This window comes from Gekko japonicus, unplaced genomic scaffold (assembly GCF_001447785.1).
Source record: "Gekko japonicus isolate JY-2015 unplaced genomic scaffold, Gekko_japonicus_V1.1 scaffold208, whole genome shotgun sequence".
Lineage (NCBI taxonomy): Eukaryota > Metazoa > Chordata > Lepidosauria > Squamata > Gekkonidae > Gekko > Gekko japonicus.
Window position 1 is genome coordinate 324,941 of NW_015173680.1, and position 23,988 is coordinate 348,928.

The window sequence follows — 23,988 nt, forward strand, 5'->3', positions numbered from 1 at the left end:
ATTGATGGAAACTATGTCCCTTTACATGCAGGACGAGCCCAAAGATTTTTGGTAGCCTAGGTGGCCCATGACTTTGATGTCCCCACACCAAAATCCAGAAACATGTGGAGCCAAGCAGGTAAGGAGCCACCTCTGTTAGCTGGGCAGCATGAAGTCAGTGGCCACCTGCTCTTCTTTCCTCCCTCCTTCCCTGCTTCAGGGAGATAGGGTGGGCCAGGGCAGGGGAAGACAGGCCAGGCAAGCATGTCCTAGCCTCCAGCATCACTGGTGATCATGCAGTGCAGCAGTGCTGGACTACCACTTAACTGTGGCTGATCCAGGACTTGTCCTTTGTCCTCCTGAGCCTCTTTGGCATCCACCTCCCACCCTCTTTGGCATCCACCTCCCACCCTAGCAACCTAAGGAGCTGCCTAGGTCCACCTAATAGACAGGTTGATTCTCCAAGGGATTCAGGCCCTTGTCTGTCTTACGTTTCATTGCCTTATAAGTCCTGGAAGCACTACAAGCCTCCTGTTGGTTTATGTAGCCACAGTGTAACACAGCTCCCCCTCCACATTTCCCCCCTGTTCCCAGTCTCCAGCTGGCTGGCTGTTTGTTTTTTGAGTTGTTTCCTTAAAACCGTAAAGGCAACAGAGTGTCTGGCCATGTTTACAGGAACAGTTACTTCAGTTTAATAAGCTCTTAATGCTCTTTAACTCCTACTCTGTTCTCAGCAAGAGACACAGACGGGCACTTCGAAGAGAGATGTTACTTGATATTACATTTGGATTCAGCTCTTTCTATATGAAGCTATGATCAACATTCGGGGGGGGGGGTTCCCCCTCACTCCAACTTTGTTGTAAAGGTTCAGCCGACAGACAGGGGCTGGCTCAAGGAACCAGCCCAGCAGAGATGCAAAACCAGAGCACTCCTGCCGAGACAACCCAGCAGCTCTGAACAGAAAAGACCACATCAGAACCTGAACCTTCAGTTATGGGTTCACAGTGCAAGACTTAAAGCAGACGAATCACAGCTGTGGCACGAGGATATTCTCAGTACCTGTTGATGGTCTTCTCCACCCCGTCCAGATTGCCTTTGTATAAAGCCAGCTCTGGCTATCTTTACAGGTCTGCACCAAACACATTCATTCTTGTTACACTTTTTGGACTTTATCCTTGTGTGTTCTTTGAACTGATGCAAAGCCAGCAAATGCCCAGCCCGTTCCAAGAATTGTCACATTCTACAAGAAACATGCAAGCCATTGTCATGCATGGCCAAGCACCACAATCAAACCTCTGTCATGCTTTTGTGTCACATATGCATGGTGTTGATATGGGAGGGAATCCAAACAAGATACAGCCCAGCAAAGGTACACATATGGATCAATAAATGCCTTAATCTGGTGCCAAATCTTAGCACACCTGGCCACAGGTAAATAGATGAGGGAAGGGCATTCCTTTGTTAGGGTGCCACAACAAAAAAGGCCTGGTCTGCATGTTTCACTTTTGATAGTTGGGTTGGTAGAGGACAGTGGAGCAGGGCCTCCAATTAGACTAGAAACTGGGAAATCCAAAACAGACTTGTTGCCCTCTCCTTAAAAAATGGCCTTTCATGGCCTCCTTCCCAGCCATTTTACACCTATACCAGCTGTCCCCACTCATCAGCTAGACTCAATGACACCCAGTTCCCCACCAGGGACAACCACTAGAGATGTATGGAAATTAAGGAACAGGTTTTTTTCAACACCCTCTCCTCTACCAGATGCTAACAGGAAGTGAGCACAAAGCGAGAGAGCTGCCCATTACTACGTACATCCCTCCCCGGAAACAACTGTGGTTTAGTTACCAGAAGGTCCCGCATTTTTATGAACCAAGGGTAAGTGCTGAGCTCCCAGAGGGCCATCCCAGGAGGTGTTCCTCTGCTGGCAGATTCAGACTCCATTACTTTCTCTCATTCATTCATTCATTCCCAACATGACAGGCCAGGGGCTTGTTGGCAGTACCCGCTACCCTCCTGAAAGGAATGCTGTACTGACAGCTGATTAGAGAGTCAGGGAGACTTCTGGCAGCCAGAGAAAGAGACAACCAACATCAGATAGACAAGGGCGAGCTGGAGACCCAAATACACCAAGACAAGACTAGTGCTAATGATGCTTCTCCCTGGTCCAGCACTTTGACACTCTTTTTAACATCATTTGTGATTTTTATCTCTCTGATCTCCTTCGACACACTCTACTGTGTCCAGTCAAAGGCCTGCATAATATGCCCTCCCCCTCCCAACATACTCAGGCTGACTCTGCTCCCCTTCTCCCACCCCAGGGCTCTTGGATTCTCTACTAGCCTGCATCTGGCAGCAGGATATTCTGCTTCCCAAACCGCAACCCTCCATGGCCTGCTCATTCACTGCAAAACTGCTGAGGAACCCCCACTGAGGTTCCCTCAGAGAGTGCCAGAGCGAGTCTATCAACTGCAGACAGCAAGGGCCAAGGCAATCAGCAGCACAAACCTCTCTCACCAACTTTCCCTCCACACTATTCTATCAAGAAATCAACAGCAATCGCTGCGGTACATTAACTGCACTGGGGGGACCCCACACAGATAGGGAAGCACTCGCCCATGGTCAGGACAAGATCTACACATAACCCAAGTAAACTATAGTTTAGGCCCTCAGATTATGAGGCGCCTCCACATACAAAAAGTTTACTGAATTTTAATGTTGGAATAACCTTTGGGGTAAAGCTATGGGCTTTCAAAACATCACATAGTTTAGGGCTTCATCTTGTCTTAATCTGGCCCTGCCCATGGCTCTGAACCAAGAAGCAGGACTTATTGTACCACAGCCTCTCAACCTTCTTCACCCAGCACCTTCACCAGTGAGGGCACCCATGATCTAGGGCAGCAGTCACCAGTGTGGTACCCATGATCCCCATGTGTCTCCTGGTGCTCACTTAATTCTTGAGACTTGGGGTTGAAATCCAAAAGGTCTTGAATGGAACAGGGATGAAAGCGGGGACCTTCAGGTACGTGGACTGACAAGGCAAGTGCTGAGCTCGTCCTGGGCAGGAGTGCCACAGGCGAGTACCCTGAACTTGGCCATGGTCACAGATGTTCTTATGTCCTTAGCCCCGGCAAATCTCTCTCTGTGGTCAGACAAGGAACAAGCCCTTCCCTTTCTTTGTAAACTGAAGCTAAACTTTGTAAACTGAAAGAGCTGATCCTGGCTTTTCATTGCCTTCAGGTGGCATTGTAAAAGAGACCACTTTTGCATCTGTGGGGACTGCCCATTCAGAAGCACCTGCCTCCATTTGTAGGAAGATGATTGGCTTGGAACCCCCATCCGATGGCTGTTATGTTGTGTTGGCATATGCCACCCTCTATCCTTGCTAAAAAAAATTCCCACAGACTTCACCAGCATGGGTGCCATCAGTCTAGGGAATGGAACGGAGGCATCTTCTTGTCAAGATAACCTCAGGGTGCCCAGGCAGGAGTGCTGGAGTTCAGGTTCTGCATGGCAGAATAATGAGCCAGGGATCACTAGGGTTCTTCTCTGCCATGGAGCTCAGTGCCGGCGTCTGGTCTGGCAAAGCTGTGAAGCAATAATGAATCCCTGTCTGAGAATGTACAGAATGCATGCCCCTTACTCCTGAGTCAATGCAACATGCCTTCCTATCTAGGGGGGTAAGCATTTGGGTCAGTGACCTGAACTCCAAACATTATCTTTCTGCAAAGTCATCTCTTCCTTCAGGAGACTTCAGTAAAAGCCAAGAGGGTGCAAATCAGGAGACAGCTGGCCACTGGAGGTCTAGAGAGGAAGGGCAAAAAAAATTCAGGCACAGTCTGAAGAGATTTATTATTCCACTGTCCCTTTTAAAGCACTTTGAGCATATGCAAAATGGTTTCAGGGAGCTATACTGCCACCCTCACTGTTATACCCATTTTATACATGATGAAATGGGGCTTGAGAGATGATACCATGGACTTGAACCTGGGACACAAAATTTGACAATTTCTTCATGGAACCATATGGCCTCCTATTAGCTATAGGCCATTTTCCATAACAACTGCCCAGCCAGCTGGTTAGCTGATTGGTTTAAAATCTATAACAATATGACTGCTAATTCTTATACCAGTTTGTAATACTCTTTAGGCAAATAGAGATGATTCCCCCCCCAAAAAAGCCAAGAGCATTAAGAACTCCCCTTGACGGGAGGCTGGCAAACTCAGCTGTTTTCATATGGTGAAATCAGCACAAAGACTGACAGAATCCAGGTGCTCTCCGCCGCACTTCCTCTGCTCACACCTTGCATGGACAAATTCATCTCCTACCACCAAAATTGCAATGCCAGCTCCAACATAAGACCACTGGCTTAAACACACTTCCTAATGTTCTGATAAGCGCCTTCTGACCATAGTGAAAACACAGATGTCTCTCCCCTGCATAGCTACTCTCTCACCTAATCCTAATCCTGGATGAGGCCACCCAGCAGGGATACTCCGCCATGCTATATTCTCCCTTTCCAAAGGCATCCCATTTTCAAATGCATCCAGAGCCCTGAACGTCGAACGAGATATCAGGTTCGAATGCCTGCAAACAGAGAGCTGCCATTAATTTGGCTCCTGAGCACAGCTGGCCGAGAATCTTTTATTCATAGACTCTGGCTTACAGCATTACTATTTGATGAAAAGCTGCATTCAGGAGAATCGAACATGTTCATTGAGATGGAGTGAATACAGCGCAGTGCTATTTGTCCACGCAGACTTTGTACCGGGCAAGTTTCACAGCCCTTCACCCCTTGATATATTAGCCCAATCTTTAGAGGATCGGTCCTCATTATTGTGCTGAGCAAGCTTCTCGCTATACAAACAAGCCATTCATGATGGAACCTGCATGGTGCTCTGCAGTTATACAGACCACAAAGAGAGAGGTGGATTTGGTCTCTGTCTCAGTGGAAAGTCAGGAGCCCCTGAGCTTCACTCCCTTTGCTAAACCAAAGGTAAGGGGAGGATTGTCAAAACTCTTCCACCATTTTCCAGTGCATTTTTGTCCCCAGAACATAAGAACATAAGAGAAGCCAATGTTGGATCAGCCCAATGGCCCATCCAGTCCAACACTATGTCACACAGTAGACAAAAATACCAGGTGCCATCAGGAGGCCCACCAGTGGAGCCAGGACACTAGAAACCCTCCCACTGTTGCCCCCCTAAGCACCAAGAATACAGAGCATCACTTGCCCCACGCTGAGAGTTCCTATCTATACCTTGTGGCTAATAACCACTGATGGACCTCTGCTCCATATGTTTATCCAATTCCCTCTTGAACCCATCCATGATTGTAGCCACCGCCACCTCCTGTGGCAGTGAATTCCATGAGTTCTTTGGGTGAAGAAGGACTTCCTTTTATCCGTTCCAACCAGACTGCTCAGCAATTTCATTGAGTGCCCATGAGTTCTTGTATGGTGAAAAAGGGAGAAAAGTACCTCTTTCTCTACCCTGCTCTATCCCATGCATAATCTTGTAAACCTCGATCATGTCACCCCTCAGTCGTTATCTCTCCAAGCTACAGAGCCCCAGGCGCTTTAACCTTTCTTCATAGGGAAAGTGTTCCCACCCTTTTATCATTCTAGTTGGAGCACCAACTTACTCTTGGGACAGCAGAGCTAAAAGAATCACGAGGTTCCCTTTCAGCCCTTCACAGAACCTGGCAGGAGGGAGCAGGAACCCTGATTTGGGGGGGTGAGGGAAGCAGGTGAAGATGCCCCCCCAGCTGCTTAGGTCTGTCCAAACAGCTGTGGATTGTTTATTCATCACACACAACACCTGGGGAAGAACACAAGCTTCCCGCTGAACAATCCCAAACTTTTGGAACCCCTTGACCAGAGATTTGTGCATCCATTCCCTCCTCTTGCCTACGGGCAGTCATGGCCTAAACAACCTTGTAGTAACAGAAACAATAGAGAGCTCTGTGTCATCCTACTATGCCCCCCAAAAATCCAATGAACAAAGGGAGCGAAACCAGCATGCAATGCAGAGGGGAATTTCTGTTCCAAGGTGGGTTTGGTAAAACAATGGAGGGAAAAGCCAATGCAGAATCACTCTTAGTAAGAGGCAGGACAGAGGAGGCCCAAAAGATACATTAAATATTGAGAAGCACAATATGGCCACTGCCTTAAAAGCTGGAAGCTGCCAAACATTCCACGGGTTTTTAAAAATTATTTTTAAAAGAGTTTCAATCCATTTGCCACAAAAGCAACTCTTTGGCTGCAGTCACAAACACTAAATAATCCATTTTCAATGCACTTTCCAACTGGATTTTTCCAGTTCACACAGTAAAATACAGTCAGATAGTGCACTGAAAGTGGATTGAAAGTGGTTTATTTAGTGTGCGTGACCACATGGGTAAGAGTTTTTGGTTTACTTTGCTTTATTATGTTTTGTCTTGAAAGCAAAATTCATGGCTCAGGAGTGTTGTGGATACTCTCTCACATATTTTAACAAAACTCCAAGGTTTTTAGACAATTCACGGGCCCCTGGAGGAACTATGCCATGTGAAACCTTTGCCTCCTGAAAGACCTCAAGCAGATGGCTGCCAACAGGGTGGAGTGGAGGACTGAAAACAAACTAAGCGGGCTGCGTCATATTTTCAGAGACAATGCCCAGTTCCCTCAAGGTGCAGCTTGGAACAATCATGAACATGAATCTCACATTCTTTGTCCCACCAAGTGGGGGGGAAAGTCTCCATGCTTTGCACATTGTCTTTTCTTCTATGTACAAGCAAGATGGACTTGTTATTAGAGAAGGGATGGCTACCACTCAATGGCAGAATATGTGCTTTACATCAAAGCTGTTCTAATGTATACAAACAGCCTCTAAGACCCTAACATCTCAAGATAAAGGGTGGAAATGGTAAAGGCTAAGCTGGAGGAGGAGGTCACTCTTGTAAAAGGTTCTACCTTGCAACAAGACCCTTGGGAATGGATGAAGCATTAGGAAGTCAAAGCAGGACGTGAATTGATACCAGCTTCTCCAGCAACCAATAAGAGCTCTATGTGGGTCTACCATCACTTCATTGTCCATTCAGGAAGTAAAATGACCATTTTCCTCTCCTGTCTCCACAAGATTCCATAGCCATACTTTCATCCTCCACCAATATAGCACCATGTCTAGCAACCACACCCTTTGGCATAAAATGAACCTCAAACTTCTAATTACTCATTGTATGAATTTACAGTCCTGCAGACAAAGGCCCCTTGAATCAAAATCAAAATTTTAACCACAAACAGCCACCCCAGAAGTGAGCACACAGACCAGTAAACCCAGAACAAAGCAACCGTCAACGGAAGAAGAAATCGAGACAATCCTCACCGACAAAGTGGGTCTAACCGACACTGGCTCCGGAGGTCCAAGCAGTTTGGTTTCTCCTTGTCCTCATAGGAGCAGTCAGGGACAATAGTTTGCCGACGGCGCTCAGCACAGGCCTGGTCCTTACAAGAACAGAAGAGCATCCGAAAGGTATACTCGCTGGGCACGCGGTCAAAAAACTGGCGCAGGTATTTGTGGCACTTGCGGCGGTTGCAGCGGTAGGTGTCGAAGGGCTTGTTGCAGTTAGCGATGTAGGTTGAACGGAGCGTCTTGCAGTTGTCATTCAGGTTACAGGCTTTGGCTGCATCTAGGCAGTGGTTACTTTTGGAGTTGGTGGCAGGATCCATTCCTGTCCAAGAAAAAAAAGTGAGTTATGGAAGGGGCAGTCAGAAAGGGCATGGCAACCAGGGATGCCATTCCCCAGTTGGGGCTGGGAGAACCCTGGGTTTTTCAAGCTCCAGCCCACTGCCAGCCAGCTGGCCAGCAAGGGGGAATCCCACCCCCAAATGCAACATGCTGCTGTCATGCAGACGTGACGTCATCACATCAGAGACATCGTTTCGTAACATTCTGGTTTGGGGGCAAAACTCTATGGCTTGAGGGTGATTTTACCACAGAGTTTTGCCCAAAAACCAGAGCATCACCAATGTGAAGATGTCACTTCTGTGTGATGCCAGCATATCACATCACTCTGCCCCCACTACCAGAAATTCCATCTCCCTCCCCCACCAGCTTGATCATCAGACCTGGCAACCCTAATGGCAACACATGGGCCCTGGGGAGGGGCTACAGACAGGCCTCGAATGGCTATGAACAGCAGGAACACATAGGGCCACCAAGAGGCGGGGCTGGGGGGGCAAAATTCCGGGGGCTGGCACCTGAAGCTGGTGTCATGCTGCTTTCAGAATGCATCAAATTTTACTTGTAATAAAGTTCTCCACTGCAGCCACTGGGGGCAGGAGAAAGGCAGAGCACAGTAAGCAGCAGTAGCTCTGCTTTTGGCTTGCTGTGCCTTTCTGCAGAGTTTACTCTGTGTGGTGTGGTGTGTGTGTAAAGTGGTTTGCCATTGCCTTCCTCTGCAGAGCCATCCTTGGTGGCCTCCCTTCCAAGTACTGACCCTGCGTAGCTTTCAAGATCTGACAAGATCAGGCTGTACCACGCCACCTTACCTCCCATCTATATGTGTACAAATATAAAATTACAAAATTTAAACACAAGGTTCAGAACAGGGCTTTTTTTCTGGGGTAATGCACCGGAACAGAATTCTGGCTCCTCTTTGACAAAATTCTTTGAAAAACGTTTAAAAGTTCATGAGTTTTCCGTATGCAGATTGAAAACTTAATTTCCCTCTTTAGAGTTCCGGCACCTCTTCTTCTTTTTTTTCAAAGCGCCCTGGCTTTGATCAGGGTCATGGGGGGGGGGGGCAGGTGGAATCTGTGTCCAGGGGCCCATGGTGGCTCTTCGCAGCACTGTCAGTCTAGCAATGGAACTGGTTGCTTTGAGGGGTGAAAGAGCCTCTTTCTTTAGAGGCTGGAAGTGAATGGCTGGGTCATCACCCGCCTACTCTTCTCTGATCCACAGACAACAGGAGATCACACCTCTTTGGGAAGGAGCAGTTCCGGAATACATGCCCTTAGCCCTAGTCTCACATTACACTGATTGCCAACTATAGATGCTTCTAATCAAAGACCCAACCTGGTGTAGCCATGGTTAAAGTGTCAGATTAGGATCTAGGAGACCCATGTTCACATTTCCCCTCCACCACGGAAGTTCACCGGGTGACCTTGGGCTAGTCACTCACTCTCAGCCTAACCTACCTCACAGGGTTGTTGCTGAGAGGATAAAATGGAGGAGAGGGGGGAACAATGTTGAAAGCCACTTTGAGTCCCATCAGGGAGACCTTAACAAATAATGCTTAAGGGCACCCATGCCTAAAATTGAGGCCCCTGCCCCTTTAAAGTACTCAGGGGTAACAAATAGAGAAGCCCTCCGAAGTAAGAAGGAAGGTTTTCACAGAATGGTCACTGTGTGGATAGTTGTGCTGGGATCCTTTACTTTTCCTGCATTCCACACACAGAAACCACCCATGTTCTGAGCTTAGGGCTGCCAGCCTCTAGTTGGTACCTGAAGATCTCCTGCTATTACAATTGATCTCCAAAGGACCAAGATCAGTTCCCCTGGAGAAAATGGATGGTGGACTCTATGGCTTTGGATGGTGGACTCTATGGCATTATGCCATGCTGAGGTCCCTCCCCTCTGAAACCCCGCCCTCCCTGCCCAGACTCTGCTCCCCAAATCTCCAGGTATTTCTCAACTAAGGTTGCCAGCTCTGGGTTGGGAAACACCTGGAGATTTGGGGGGGTGGAAGCTAAGCAGGGCTGACCCTGGCAAGTATTTGGATGGGTAGACCATAGATTCCACCCTCTAAAGCAGCCATTTTCTCCTGGGGAACTGATATTTGTAGTCTGGAGATCAGATGTAATGCTGGGAGATCTCCAGGCCCCACCTGCAAGTTGGCAACCCTATTCTTAACCCAGAGCTGGCAGCCCTGTCTGAGCTGCTAAGAAAAGGCAGATCCCTTGACCAGTTGGATATATACAACATTAGAACATTTGCAGCCAGAATAGGACTCTCTGGCTTTATTCATATTACATTATATTAGAGTTGCAATCTCCTGGGATTGCAACTGGTCTCCAGGCCATAGAGATCTGTTCACCCCCCCCCCCAACCCCCCCCCCCCCCCCGCCAATCTCCAGATAGTTCCCAGCGCAGAGCTGGCAACCCTCATTGTATCTGAAGGCCCTTCACCTTCCGTATGGCCCTGTGCACCAACTATGGTTGTCAGGCATCCATCTGTTGGCTGTCTCACCTCTCAGGGTGGCCCACCTGGCACCAGCCAAAGCCTGGGCCTTTCCCACCATGGCATCAGCTCCATTGAATGGACTTCCCGAAGGAGTGAGGGTGGCCCCTTCCCTGTTAATCTTCAGGAGGCACTGCTAAGTCTGCTTGTTTGTCAGGGCTTTTGAGGGGGTCTGAACAGCCGGCATCTTTTAAGGGGGCGGGGGGGGGGAGATCTGGCATGTGCTATTTTATTTTGGTTTGAATGGGAAATGTTTTTAACTATTATTGTAAGCCGCCTTGAACCGCAAGGAAAGGCAGGATATCAATGTTTTAATAAATACTTAGATAAACCATTCATTCTAGAAATATCCAATGAGCAGCAATTGGAAATTGGTCACAGTCCCTCCCGCCAGTGAACCAATGGCCAATTTCCTATGATCTGTTTAGCATTTGCTGTTTGCAAAGACTGGCTCCGGAGAGCCATGCCAATGTAAGAGGATAATGGGTTATGCCTTCACTGTTAAGGGCATTATTCCACAACTCCTCCTTCAGCTGCAGAAAACTGTGTTAGAATCAGCTCTCAGTCCAAGAAAAAAAAAGGCACATCTGAAACCACAAAAGCCCCATATAATCACAATGTACAGGGCTAGCCTGTGCTACGTGTGTGTTCTGAAATTGGGGGATATGCTTAAAAAGTGGAAAATCCTCTCCTGCCAAGTCAAGCTGGAATCCCTGCATCTGTCCTGGAACATCAATTATCAGCACAAGAAAGAAGGTTGTGGGAAGGAGGGAGGGAAGGACAAAAGCAGGATGTTTGTGTGTGTGTTTTTGTCAGAATGATGAATTACCCTCCAAAAATCTAGTAGGCACCCTGATAAAGTCACCCACCCACTGCAGTAGTTTCCTCCTTCACCCGCAAACCATGTGGATTCAGGAGTCAGCCTTTGCCCCCCAGTTCAGACTGGCAGGGACAAGCGGGGGAGACCAGGAGGGCTTCCTAAAAGAACAATTTCTTGGCCTGCACTGTGGCCATTAGCAGTACCCATCTTCAGTGAAGCCTCCACTGTGATTTTGACTGCCCATAGATCCCTCCCAGGCTGCAGAGAGAAGTGGGGCCCGAGTCCTTTGACATTATGCCTGCCCACCTCTAACAAGAGCCCAGTAAGCTGCGTTTCCTAGGGGAATCTGGAGCAGAGAAATCAGCCCTATTCTGCCCGCTGCTGTTCTACCACAATTCCTCTCCCACAAGCTGGCTTACTCAGTTGCATGACTGCCAAGGAATAAAAGCAAGTTGGGGTCACAGAAAGCCCAGTTGGGGGGTCCCAGTTTTGAGACATCATCTAAAAATCCACCCCGGTTGCAACAAGAGAGAGCTGGTATGTCACATACACAACCGTTAGAGTGCAAATGTGCCATGCACTGTGAAAATCCTTGGAATCACAAAGTAATTACCAACTGTCCTCTTGTCTGAATATCACTTATCAGTGGGGATTTATCAGATGTGAACGAATTTCTCTTGCCAGTCATTTACTACCTCACCATCACCCACCGTGAACCTTAATAGATCATCTTTTTCTCCAAGATGGAAAACTGTGCTCAGTTAGACCTTTCAACCTTATAAGGAACTTAGGTTAGAGAATCCTTAGAACTCACTCCCTTAGCTGAGAGCCTTCCTTTCTGGGTCAAGTTGGACCCCCTGCCCTGCAGAAGGCTCTACTCCTGGACAAGCACCCAGCACTAACTCGGGTCACCCTCCTCCAGGTGGGGCCTGGAGATCTCCCAGAATTACAAGTGATCTTCTGACTACAGAGATCAGTTTCCCCTGGAGGGAACAGACGTTTCAGAGGGGTGAGGTCTATGCAGGGCTGCCAGCACGAGGCTGAGAACTGGTAGGAGACTCGCCAGTGAGAGGGATCCCTCTCTACCAGCAATGTATGGAGATCACTGGAAACAATGAGATCGCTTCCATTGCAGCCGGCGGTGACGTCATCACATCACCCATTATAGCCCCCCATTCCCCATTTTTCTTCTGCTACCCAGCTGAGGGACGGCAGAAACAGCTGGGGGGGGGGAGGTTTCCTGCCAATGCTGGGGGCCTGGCATCCCTCACTCTATGTATAAAGACAAATATGGTCACAGTCCATAGACATGAAAAGATAGAGCCACAGGAACTGTGTAAAGTGCACTCAATGTTTCTTTAACGATAGCAATAATATTATAAATATGAAAATTACAAAAATGATACTAATACACTCAAATTGTAAATCCAGTTATAGAAGATAACAAAGACGGTGGGACGGTGGTCTCTGGAATGTGATGCCATTTCAACAACGTCTTCTTCTGACCAAGAATCTATAAGAAATTTTCTCCAATATTTTATGCAAAGAAATAGGTGGAAAATGTCATTGAACTCCATGTGAATTGGGTAGCTTTTCTATTGAAGTGCAACTTTCCACACATCATCCACTTATAGATTCTTGGTCAGAAGAAGACGTTGTTGAAATGGCATCACATTCCAGAGACCACCGTCCCACCGTCTTTGTTATCTTCTATAACTGGATTTACAATTTGAGTGTATTAGTATCATTTTTGTAATTTTCATATTTATAATATTATTGCTATCGTTAATGAAACATTGAGCATACTTTACACAGTTCCTGTGGCTCTATCTTTTCATCCCTCACTCTATGGCAGATGTGTCAAACTCATTTGTTGTGAGGGCCGCATCTGACATAAATGTCACTTTGTCAGGCCAGGGCATATGTGCCATAACGTAATGCCAGGTACCAGAGATAGAAACTGTATAAAGGACAGCAGCTGGTAAGCTCCGAGTTGGTGCATCCTCACTGCAAGGTCCCATGGGCTGAGAGGGGGGTGCAGAGGAAAACCCCACACAGGCAGACTGGAGAGGCAGCAGTGCAGCACTGGGCAGACACTCCAACGATGCTTGACTGCTGCAGACGAGGTTGTTCTGCCATGCTAAAGCCACAATGGAGTGGCTCCCCACACTCCCTTGCACCAGTTGCTCACAGGCCACATGGGAGCCATGGATGGGCCGGTTCCGGGCCCCGGGCCTTATATTGGACACCCCTGCTCTATGGCATACTGTTCCCGCCCCCAAGCGCCTTCCCCTCCCCAAATTCCACTCTCCCCATGCACTGCCCCTAAGTTTTCGGGAATTCCCCAAGCTGTAGCAGGCAACCCTAGGGTTAACCCTGAACAAAACAAGCACCCGCCAAACTCCACTGGCAATCCCAAGCCTCAGCCAGGCTCAAAGAAGCTGTCCTGCCCTTTCTCCCCCTCCAGTCCCAGGCAGAAGTACAGCATGGGGCACAAGCAGTGCTCCCTCTAAGCTGTGGAGTCTTGTGAGCAAAAATTCTGCTTTGTGAGCTACTGGCATAAAAGTTGCGAGCAAGTGATTTGGCTGCTGCATAAATTAGTTTGCTCTGGAGCCATCCTTCCTGAGCTAAGACAAGAATGTGTGAGCCGGAGGCTAAAAACCTGTGAGCTAGCTCACACTAACTCAGCTTAGAGGGAACACTGACTGGGCACAAGGTCTGCGTCGTCATAGGCTCTGTGCTCACTGGAGACACAATGAGGGACAGGGATATATCCACCACCACCCTCCTTTCTCAAGAAATTGTACTTGCCTGACCACAACTCCTTTGGCTTTCTTCGTAATTCCTCCACTGTTTTACATGAACAGGGAGATCCCAAACATGCCTCATACTTTGCCGTAGGCAACTCTACATGTGCCTGGCTTGTCCTTTCTGAGCTGAGGAAGGCAAAATCACTGACAGGATGACAAGGCAGAGCCTGCTCCGCTCCCCTCCTCACCACCACACCACACCAACATTATTCTTCCTCACCCTTCCTTGCCAACACGGCCAAAGTCTAAGAGTCTGGCATCTACAGACCATCAGAAAGCCCATGCCCGTCTCAGGCTGCCCATGTCTCATCAGGCTCTCTCTGAAAGAGGCTCCAAAGGTAACCACACCTCAACGGCCACCTCAGCATACTGCCAGCCCTCCAAACTAAGAGTCAAAAAAGAAATGAGAAATCTTCCCATTGCCAGATACCACAAGGAGGGGAACTTATCCACACCTACAATCGGGAAGGCCACCACTCCACTACCCATAGGGATGCCAGCTCCAGGTTGGGAAATACCTGGAGATTTGGGGGAGGGGTGTCTGAGGAGGGCGGGGTTTCGGGACTTCAATGGGGTATAGTGACACAGGGTCCAGCTCCCAGAGAAGCCATTTTATCCAGGTGAACTGAGCATCTGGCTCAACTGGAGATCATCTGGAGATCAGTTGTAATAGCGGGGAATCTCCAGCCACCACCTGGAGGCTGGCAACCCTAATTCCCCACCACACGCAGGTGAGTGTATTTCACACTTGCTTAGGGCCAGGCCTGAAACCCTGCTGGGAATAGATAGGCGACTTCAAGCCTGTGTGATTCTGGGCCATCTCCTTCGGCAGTCCCTGCCAGGAGATGCTGGGGTTGATGGAGATCCCCATTCATCATCAGAACATCAGAGACGCCAATGTTGGATCAGGCCAAAGGCCCATCCAGTCCAACACTCTGTGTCACACAGTGGCCAGAAATACCAGTGCCATCAGGAGGTCCAGCAGTGGGGCCAGGACATTAGAAGCCCTCCCACTGTTGACCCCCCCCAAGCACCAAGAAGACAAAGCATCACTTGCCCCACAGAGCAACAAAGACAAAGGAGAAAGAAAAAGCAGTTTGATTATGAGGCTCCAGAAGAGGCACCACAAGACCCAAAGCAAAAATTCAAAGTGAATTTCTATTTGGCTGTCTTAGATGTGGCCATACAATCAGTTGAAGAGAGATTCCAACAACTACAACACTATAATTCCCTCTTTGGCTTCCTTTATGATATATACAGTCTTAACCAAAAATGCCCAGATGTACAGAAGGCCTGCAAGAATTTGGAACAAGCACTGATGCACAATGGAAACAAAGATATTGAAGCAGAAGCTCTGTGTAGTGAACTGGAATCAGTAGCTCGAAGACTTCTGAAGTTTATGCCACCCCAAAGAGTACTTCTCTTCATACTTCAACAAAAGCTCCAAGATAGTGTGCCTAATGTTTCTATTGCTCTACATTTGCCATGTTGACGCCCACTCGCCCATCCTTGACAGATCCCCTTGGAGTGCCTCACAATCCTCACTGGTTTTCACCACCCTGAACAACTTTGTATCATCCGCAAATTTAGCCACTTCACTGCTTACTCCCATCTCCAAATCATTAATGAACAAGTTAAAAAGCAGTGGACCAAGTACTGATCCCTGCGGTACCCCACTGCTTACCACCCTCCACTGAGAAAATTGCCCACCTACACTCACTCTCTGTTTTCTATGAACTAGCCAGTTTTTGATCCATAAAAGGACTTGTCCTTCTATCCCATGATTTTTGAGCTTACTTAGGAGCCTTTGATGAGGAACTTTATCAAAAGCTTTCTGGAAGTCAAGGTAAATAATATCTATTGGATCCCCCTTGTCCACATGTTTGTTCACCCCCTCAAAGAACACTAACAGGTTAGTGAGACAAGATCTTCCCTTACAGAAACCGTGCTGAGTCTGCCTCAATAGGTTTTGTTCATCTATGTGCCTACTAATTCTTTCCTTAATAATGGTTTCCACCAATTTACCCGGTATCGACGTCAGACTGACTGGCCTGTAATTTCCCGGATCTCCTCTGGAACCCTTTTTAAAGATGGGAGTGACATTAGCTACCTTCCAATCCTCAGGAATGGAGGCAGATTTTAAGGAAAGATTACATATCTTTGTCAGGAGATCTACAAGTTCACATTTGAGTTCTTTCAGAACTCTCGGATGTATGCCATCTGGGCCTGGTGATTTTTCAGTTTTTAAGTTGTCTATCAGTTTTAGGACCTCCTCTCTCGTCACCTCAATCTGACTCAGGTCTTCCAACACCCCTCCTGAAATCAGTGGTTCTGGAGTGGGCAAGCACTTCTCATCTTCCACAGTGAAGACGGAGGCAAAAAATGCATTTAGCTTCTCAGCCATTTCCCTATCATCCTTCAATACTCCTTTTACCCCTTGGTCGTCCAAGGGCCCCACTGCCTCCCTGGCTGGTTTCCTGTTTCTAATGTATTTGAAGAAAGTTTTATTGTTGGTTTTTACGTTTTTTGCTATATGCTCCTCATATTCCCTTTTTGCCTGCCTGACCTCAGACTTGCATTTTATTTGCCATAGCCTGTGTTCCGTTTTATCAGCCTCACTGTGACTAGCTTTCCACTGCTTAAAGGAATTCTTTTTACTTTTTACAGCCTCCATTACTCTGTTTGTTAACCATGCAGGCTTTTTCCTGTACCTTTTTGTGCCTTTCCTAACCTGCGGAATATATATTTTTTGAGCTTCTAGGATCGTAGTTTTAAATAGATCCCAAGCTTCCCCAATTGTTTTGACCCTTTCTACTTTTCCTTTCAGTTTCCTCCCCACGTGTCCCCTCATATCAGAGAAATTACCCCTTTTAAAGTTAAAAATGGTTGTGTGAGTCTTTTTGGCCAATTCTCTATTTGTACAAATGATGAACTCAACAACATTATGATCACTGTTTCCAAGCGGTGCATTCCCTCTTCCCACAACATTCAGTTTACTTTGCCACTGCAGAGTTTCTGATCGTTAACATTTATCAAGTGCCAAGTGCTAATACAGCATAAAATTAAAGTCATACCCAGCAAAGCATGACACGACATGCAGGGAGAAAGGGGCATTCTCCCCTGCAAGCACATGCTCACCCGCCCCTCCCTCTTTGAACAGAAGAATGAATTCACCATAAGGTTTCAATTTGGACCACCTTTTTGTACAATGGAAGTCATCATTTTCCAAGCACTGCCTTCCCCCGCACCTTTAGGCTGTTAGGAAAAACTCTTGCAATCACAAGCATTAACTAAGATCAGAACCAGAAGTTTGGGAAGCTCTAAAAGACAGAAAAAATATCTGCAACTAGGCTGAAGAGAAGGGTTAGCAAGTATCAGCTGTGTCAAACCAGTCCATCCAGTGCCCAGCAGCCACACTGTACCATGCCAGTCCCAGTATTGTTTGCTTCTTGTCCAAACTTACTAGTTGGGTCTGCCCAAGACAGCAACTTTGGCCCAAAGCCAATGAAAGTTGCACCAACCCTTCACCCCACCCCGTGCAGGAGAGTACCATCACCTGGAGGGACCTGCAGGCCCATTTCCAGTTCTGGCACACTGTTGCAAGGAAAACTTGCAAGCAAAAGTGCCCTAAAAGCAAAGTTGCCACCTTCCATTCCATCCCACCCCACAGAAAGGCTGTCTATGTCCATTAAGAGCTCTGGGTCAGGGAGATCCCCCAGAGATAGCATAGGGTCTCTTTCTTACAAAGTGGCTACCCTAGCTGATTCCTAAACTGTCCAAGAGATTTACCTTTGGAATAGGTCGATCTTGAGGGAGCAAGAACTGGGTCGTCTGGATCTATCCCTCCCACCTTCCATTCCTTAAGCTGCTACAAGGGCAAGAACAGCGGAGGCAGCCTCCCTCCTCCCCACCCCTTTAGAGTGTGAATCTAGGCCACCTTTTCCCATCAAGTCAACATCAGTGCAGGATCTATGCAAAGCAAAGCTTTATTTCCTAAGCCTCCAGAGCCCCTACTCCTGCCCTGCTGGAGACCAGCAGAGACTGAGATGCATTTTAATAGATCCAGCATATGAATGAGTTCTGCTTTCTGGGGAGCTCATTAGTGAGGTACAAGAACTACATGCTAATGAAGAAAGGAAGCCATCGCTGTTGAGTTAGGCCTTGCAGAGGGAGAACTGGGTGTACCTGACCTGATTGGCCCCTTGGGATCAAAGAGACATCCGTTACCTTTCGCTAAACAGACCTGGAGTGCATAAATCCCCCATAGTGCATCATCCAAAGGAAGGGTATCTGTGCATCTGGCTGCCCTAGGATCTCCCTAGCAGCAGAAAATCAGAACAGTAACCACTCAGGACAAGTCTTGCCATTAAACAAATGAAGCTGCCTTATACCATGCCCATCGACCAGAAAGGCTGCAGCCCTCCAACTTGTCAGGCAGGGGTCTGTCCTACATTCCTATCAGCCTTGCTGGAGACCAGGGCTGCCAGGTCTGGCTTGGGAAATATCTGGAGATTTTGGGGGTGAAGCTTGAGGAAGGTGGGGTTTGGTGCGGGGAGAGACTTCAGTGGGGTATAATGCCGTAGATTGGGTTGCCAGGTCCTGCACTCTGACTGGCGGGGGGTGGGAGAAGCTTTCTGGGAGAGGGGGCGGGGTGACATCCCCAATGCGATGATGTCAAGCAGAGGTGATGTCATCACGCGGAAGACATCATGCACTGACGATCTGGTATTTTGGGGCAAAACTCTGTGGTTAGAGTTTTGCCCAAAATACCAAAATGTCAGTGCACAACATCCCAGGCACGATGATGTCACTTCCGCGTGACGTCATTGCATCAGGAGTGTCAAGCCGGGTCATGGGTGTTGGGGGTGGGGCTTCCCCCACCGGCCAGCTGGCAGGAGCCTGTGAAATCAGGGGGTCCCCCCACTCCCACCTGGGGGCTGGCAACCCTAGCCATAGAGTCCACCTTCCAAAGTGGCCATTTACTCCAGGTGAACTGATCTTTGTTGCCTGGAGAAATAGTGGGAAATCTCCAGCCACCACCTGGATGTTGGCAACCACATGGGGGTTCTGCAGGGGTAACTCCTTCCAGTGATTTGGGGCCTCTCTCTAACCATGAATTGGAGGCAATCCCACTGAAGGCCTGTCCCCTAGTCCTCCAGTAAAGACGGGACATGAGGCCAGCATAACGTACCTTGCCTCTGCTGCCATCCACAGAAACCCACACTATGACCCTGGTGGTACCAGAGAATTACAAAAGCCTCTGAGTTCCCCACAGCTGGTGAACAGAGCCCAAGAAAAGGGTCAGTCTGGGAGTTTCTTCCTCCTGTACGCATTAACAGGCCAGGCTAAGGATCTGTTACGATGTATGTTTGAGCCCTACAATTATGCTTCAATTTTTCATCAAAGCACTCCTTTTCTCTCCCTTCTCCTGCCTCATTCATTCCCTTTGTTCACACAGCCCTCCATGACATGCTAGAGGCAGGCAGCCAGGAAGAAGTCTTTGCTGCTCTCCCACCCTTCACCAATGAGAGGTAACTCAAGCAAAGCAGAGTCAGGCTAGTGTAGCAAAACAACATCAACGTGCTTCAAGCTTGTATTGTCACTTCCAGAACTGGTAGCTATGCTTTTGGGCAGCTCCCATTGATTTCAGAGTTGCCAGTCATGATCATTCTGCCAGGTGGATTTCCCGCCTCATGCTATTCCACCCTACTGAATTTTCCCCACTATACTGACACTGCTTTTGTCTAGGAAGCACCATCATCTCAGTGTATCCCAGTCTAGTCAGCAACAAACAACAAGTATTGCTCAGCCTGAGACATGTTTTATGCCCAAAGTGGGAAATCCAAATGACAAAATTCACCATCGGAAAGCTCCCTTGAAATAAGATGCTCAAGAGTATCACCGTGGTTTTGAGAAGAGCAGAAGCACAAGAGGAACGAAGCATGTCCAATGTTTTCCGGGTCACCCCATCCTTAGTTCAGCTTGCGCTGTGCTCCTTCTCATTGATGAAAGTGGAGGAAGCAGCGATGACCTCCAAATGCTTCTGCTCATCTCCCGATACTGCTGCAAGTCAGGATGAAGGATCCCAGAAGGCAGTTTCATCCTGACACATTCCAATGGTGGCAAAGAATGGAAGGGAGAGGGGTAAAAGAAGCAGCTGCACCAAAGGGAGTCCTCCTGCCTTCAGAAGAAAACATAGAGCCTTGCTAGAACAAAGACAGAGGGGCATTCAGGGACAGCTGTATGATGCATTACATTGCCACTGCTCTTGGATGCTTGAAAAGAACCTTCTCTGTATGTATGTATATATGTGTGTGTGTGTATGTGTGTATGTGTATAGACTGAGGGGTTTAGGGTGGTGTACATCTTCCTGTGCTCTTCCAAGTCATTCTCACATAGGGATGCCAGATCCCCCCGGTGGCAGCAGGGGTCTCCCACTTTCAGCCCCCACCTCTCCACCGCCAGCCAGCTGGCCGGCAGGAGGAAATTAACCCCCCCCCAAAAAAAAAGGGAAGAAGAAGAAAAAGAAGAGACTGGATTTATTTTATACCCCGCCATTCACTATCCAAAGGAGTCTCAGAGCGGCTTACAATCTCCTTTCCTTTCCCCTCCCCACAACAGACACCCTGTGAGGTAGGTGGGGCTGAGAGAGCTCTTTCCAGAACTGTTTTTGAGAGAACAGCTCTGAAAGGACCTGTAACTGACCCAAGGTCACACCGGAAATTAACGTGACATGCCTACATTACCCAGAAGCAATGAAGGAACATCAGGGATGCCAGGAGGCAACCAAAGTGTCATCCCCAACATGCCTACATCACATCCAGGTCACACAGGCATGTTGCATTCATTTCCAGAGTTCCTCCCTGCTTCTGATAAGTGTGCCCCCCATCCACCACTAGCTGCTCCGAGGGACCTGGCAACCCTATTCTCAGAACAATGCAGTGAGGTAGGTTAGGCTGAGATAGATGGACTGGCCGTGGCAGACTGGGTATTCCAATCCGATACTCCTTGATCCCAGTCCAGCCACTGTACCACAATGGCTCTCCTGTATGAGACAGGGTATTAGCAAGCCTGGATATTGAGTAGCTAGCAAGGTGGGTGCACTGAATGAGAGACATCTATGCGAGCCACTTCTCTAGTGATGTGGGCGATTTGCAGAGACCAAATTTCATTAGCCACGTTGTTTTAGTTAGTGCACTACTTCCAGGTTACTTGGCATAAAGGACACTGCCGTATTATCCAGGCACTAACTTGCCCACGATGTCCTTTGTTTATGCCCAGAAAAAAATCTTGTGCGTTCCCTGATATCAGACATCTTCCTCTTTATTTTCCCCCCTTAAGAAAACGAATTCTGCTGATTGTGCACATATTGGCTCATTCATCACGGACACCGAACCAGCTTATTTGCAGGGAGAAAGAGAGGCTCGTTTCAGACTTGGCACGGCCGCTTCCGGAGCTCCCCCTCCTCTTCTTATATCTCTTCCAAGCATCTCATGTGAGCAGGGCGTGCAGCGAGCGGTGTTTGCACATATTTAGCACTAGCTTTGAAAAGAGAACTAAATCCCAAGAAGGGAAGCACTTCCGCTTGATAAACACATGAGCAGCATGGAGGAGGAGCGGGGGCAAGCCAAATCTGTCACAACACACGGAGCTGCCTTCGACCGAGTCAGACCCATGGTCTCTCGAGATCACTGTTGCCTGCTCTGACAGGCAGCAGCTCTCCAGGATCTCAGGTTAAGGTCTTTCACATCACCTGCTACTCGTTCTTCCTAAACTGGAGATGTGGGGGACCGAACCTGGGATCCTCCTGCAAGCAAAGCAGATGCTCTGCCCCTGTGCCATGGTCCCTCCCCAACAAATGGGGAAAAGAAAGCCCTCTGGTCTGGAATCACACCACTTTCCTGAACACTCCCAGTGTGCAGGCTCTGCTGCCTCCACTGGGCCCCAGAGGGCACGACCTGTTGCATCAGGGAGGGTGCCAGGCCGCACCAAGCTTCCCACTTGCCCGTCCCTCCCTTCCCTGCCAGTCCAGATGCTGATCCCGGCACATCCCTCGGGCTTGTTAGTTTTGCGAATGAAAGCTTTGAAAGACTGAGCAGCATCTCTAACCTGCTTTTGTGGTGAGGCTTAGTAGGTCTGACAGCCGTTAGGCAAGGAGTCGGGAGTTTTTGAAATTTAAATAACATGTTTTCCACATCTGCCTCTGGAGCCAACCTGAGGGTAATCGCTTTACATCCCCACGCAGCTGGGAAAGTGACACTCCTCAGCGTTTAGCATCTTCTTCTCTCCCCGCCCCCCGCAGCGTCACCCCCACAGTCTCTCAACTGAGCCACCCTCTCCCTCCTCCTTCTGAAAACATTTTTGGGGGTTGCAATCCAGAATAAATACATCCAAGAGCTAATGCTTCTCAATGCCAAACATGGCACATTTCCTATTTTCCACCGGCTAAATAGTTTATTGATGGGGATTTAATTCAGAGCGGAAAAAAGAAAACTATTGTCAATTGGAATCTAAGCGCTACATTTCTTGGAAGGGAGTTTTGCAGATCTTCTTCAAAATGTCATGCCAGATTTCCTGTCCACAAAATTAGGATGAGAGAGAAAGAGAACCCAAAATTCTTCTGCCCCAAAGGCATTTCCTCTACATGGGGGCATTCTTTGAAGGTCAGGTGCACTCCTTCGGTACATTCTGCTCCTGCGTGCAGCACGCCGGGTCACTTCGCTTCCACGGGCCCCATCCCCCGCCTATCCAGATGGAACTCACCAGGGGTCATTTCGTAGAAAAAGAGGTGCAGGAGCTCATTAGCATAACTTATTTGCATGTGCCACACCTCCTAACATCACCGGAAGGGTGCCAGAAGGCATCACCCACTGCTCAGGCTCCACTGGACTGTTTTGGATTGCTAGCTAGTGGGGGGGGGGGACGTGCAGATCTGTCCTGGCAGAGGAGGGAGACCTTGTACCTGAAGGCTGGCCGGGGGAGGGCTCTGCAACTTACCTGGCTGCTTCTTGCTCCTCATGGTCCAACTGAGGCTGGGAGCAGGGGGTGGGGCTTGTTGCATGTGAACGCCCCCTGGGCTCCTTACTGCTGGAGCTCCGCTCCTGTGTGCTCCCGCAGGAAATGACCCCAGGAACTCACCAAGGTGGACTGCTGTAGGGTCAATATCAGCTATGGTGTAATGGTACTGCAGGCTAACCCCCCCCCCTCCAGTTCCACTCCTTTTTCTGAGTACTTTGGTGTTAATGTATGTATATGATTGTACATATTAATGCCCCACTTTTCTCCTCAATGGTAACCCAAAGTGGCTTACAACACTGTTCTTCCCTCTGTTTTATTCTCACAACAACAACCCAATGAGGTAGGTTAGGATAAAAGAAAATAAATGCTGTGAGAGCTTCCAGGGCAGGCTGTTAATTCAATCTTGGGTCTCCCAGATCCTAGCCTGGCACCCTCTCTATTCTACTATGCTGGCTGTCCAATGTACCACTGACCCGGATGCACAAAATCTACTTAGGCTCCAGTCACACGGGCAGGAAAATGCAGGGGGGAAGCGTGGCTGTTTGCCCCGGGGCAAACTAACGCAGGGTTAAGCGATCAGACCTCCCGTGGAGGTCCCGTGGAGGTCCTGTGGGTAGGGAGAGGTGCCGATCACAGGATGGTCCTGCGCGCAACAAAGAAGCGGCGCGATGCGGCAAACTGGTTTTTTTCCCCGTGTACACCAAAAATGTGCATGCTCCGTTGGGTGCTTGTGCGCATCCACAGAGACTTGGGGGGGGGACCTTTTTTGCAAGGGGACATGGGCGGGCGCCGGATGCCACCAGAAACACGATCAGACGCCCGCCCTTGCCCTGTGGTTTCCGGAAACTAGTACCTCCAAGGTACTAGTTTTTTGCCACGCGTCTTCGGTGGGAAGCCTCAGTTGAGCCACGGGAGCACTACGCTTCCCAGATGTGCCGGTGAGATTGCGCCCGGAAAATCCACCTGTCTTCCATCTCTCTAGCGTGGCTAATGTTCCGTGTGACCGCAGCCTTAGGACATTTTTATCCTGCCCTTCCTCCAAGGGGCTGAGAAAGGCATACATGGCTCTCCTGTCCCCATTCTATCCTTGCAATATCCCTGTAAAGTAGCAGAACATGGCTACACACCTGAACCTTGTAAAGT

The 23,988-nt window shown here is 48.6% G+C and overlaps 1 protein-coding gene across 3 annotated transcripts in view; it reads right to left on the reverse strand.

Annotated features, from left to right (window-relative positions):
- The window catches only part of GFRA2 (GDNF family receptor alpha 2), a 116,818-nt gene that overhangs the window by 56,716 nt on the left and 36,114 nt on the right, over positions 1-23,988 (reverse strand). For all 3 annotated transcript variants that reach the window (XM_015423018.1, XM_015423017.1, XM_015423016.1), the window contains one exon: positions 7,341-7,686. In XM_015423018.1, the coding sequence (XP_015278504.1) occupies positions 7,341-7,686 (346 nt within the window). The remainder of the gene's footprint in view (positions 1-7,340; positions 7,687-23,988) is intronic.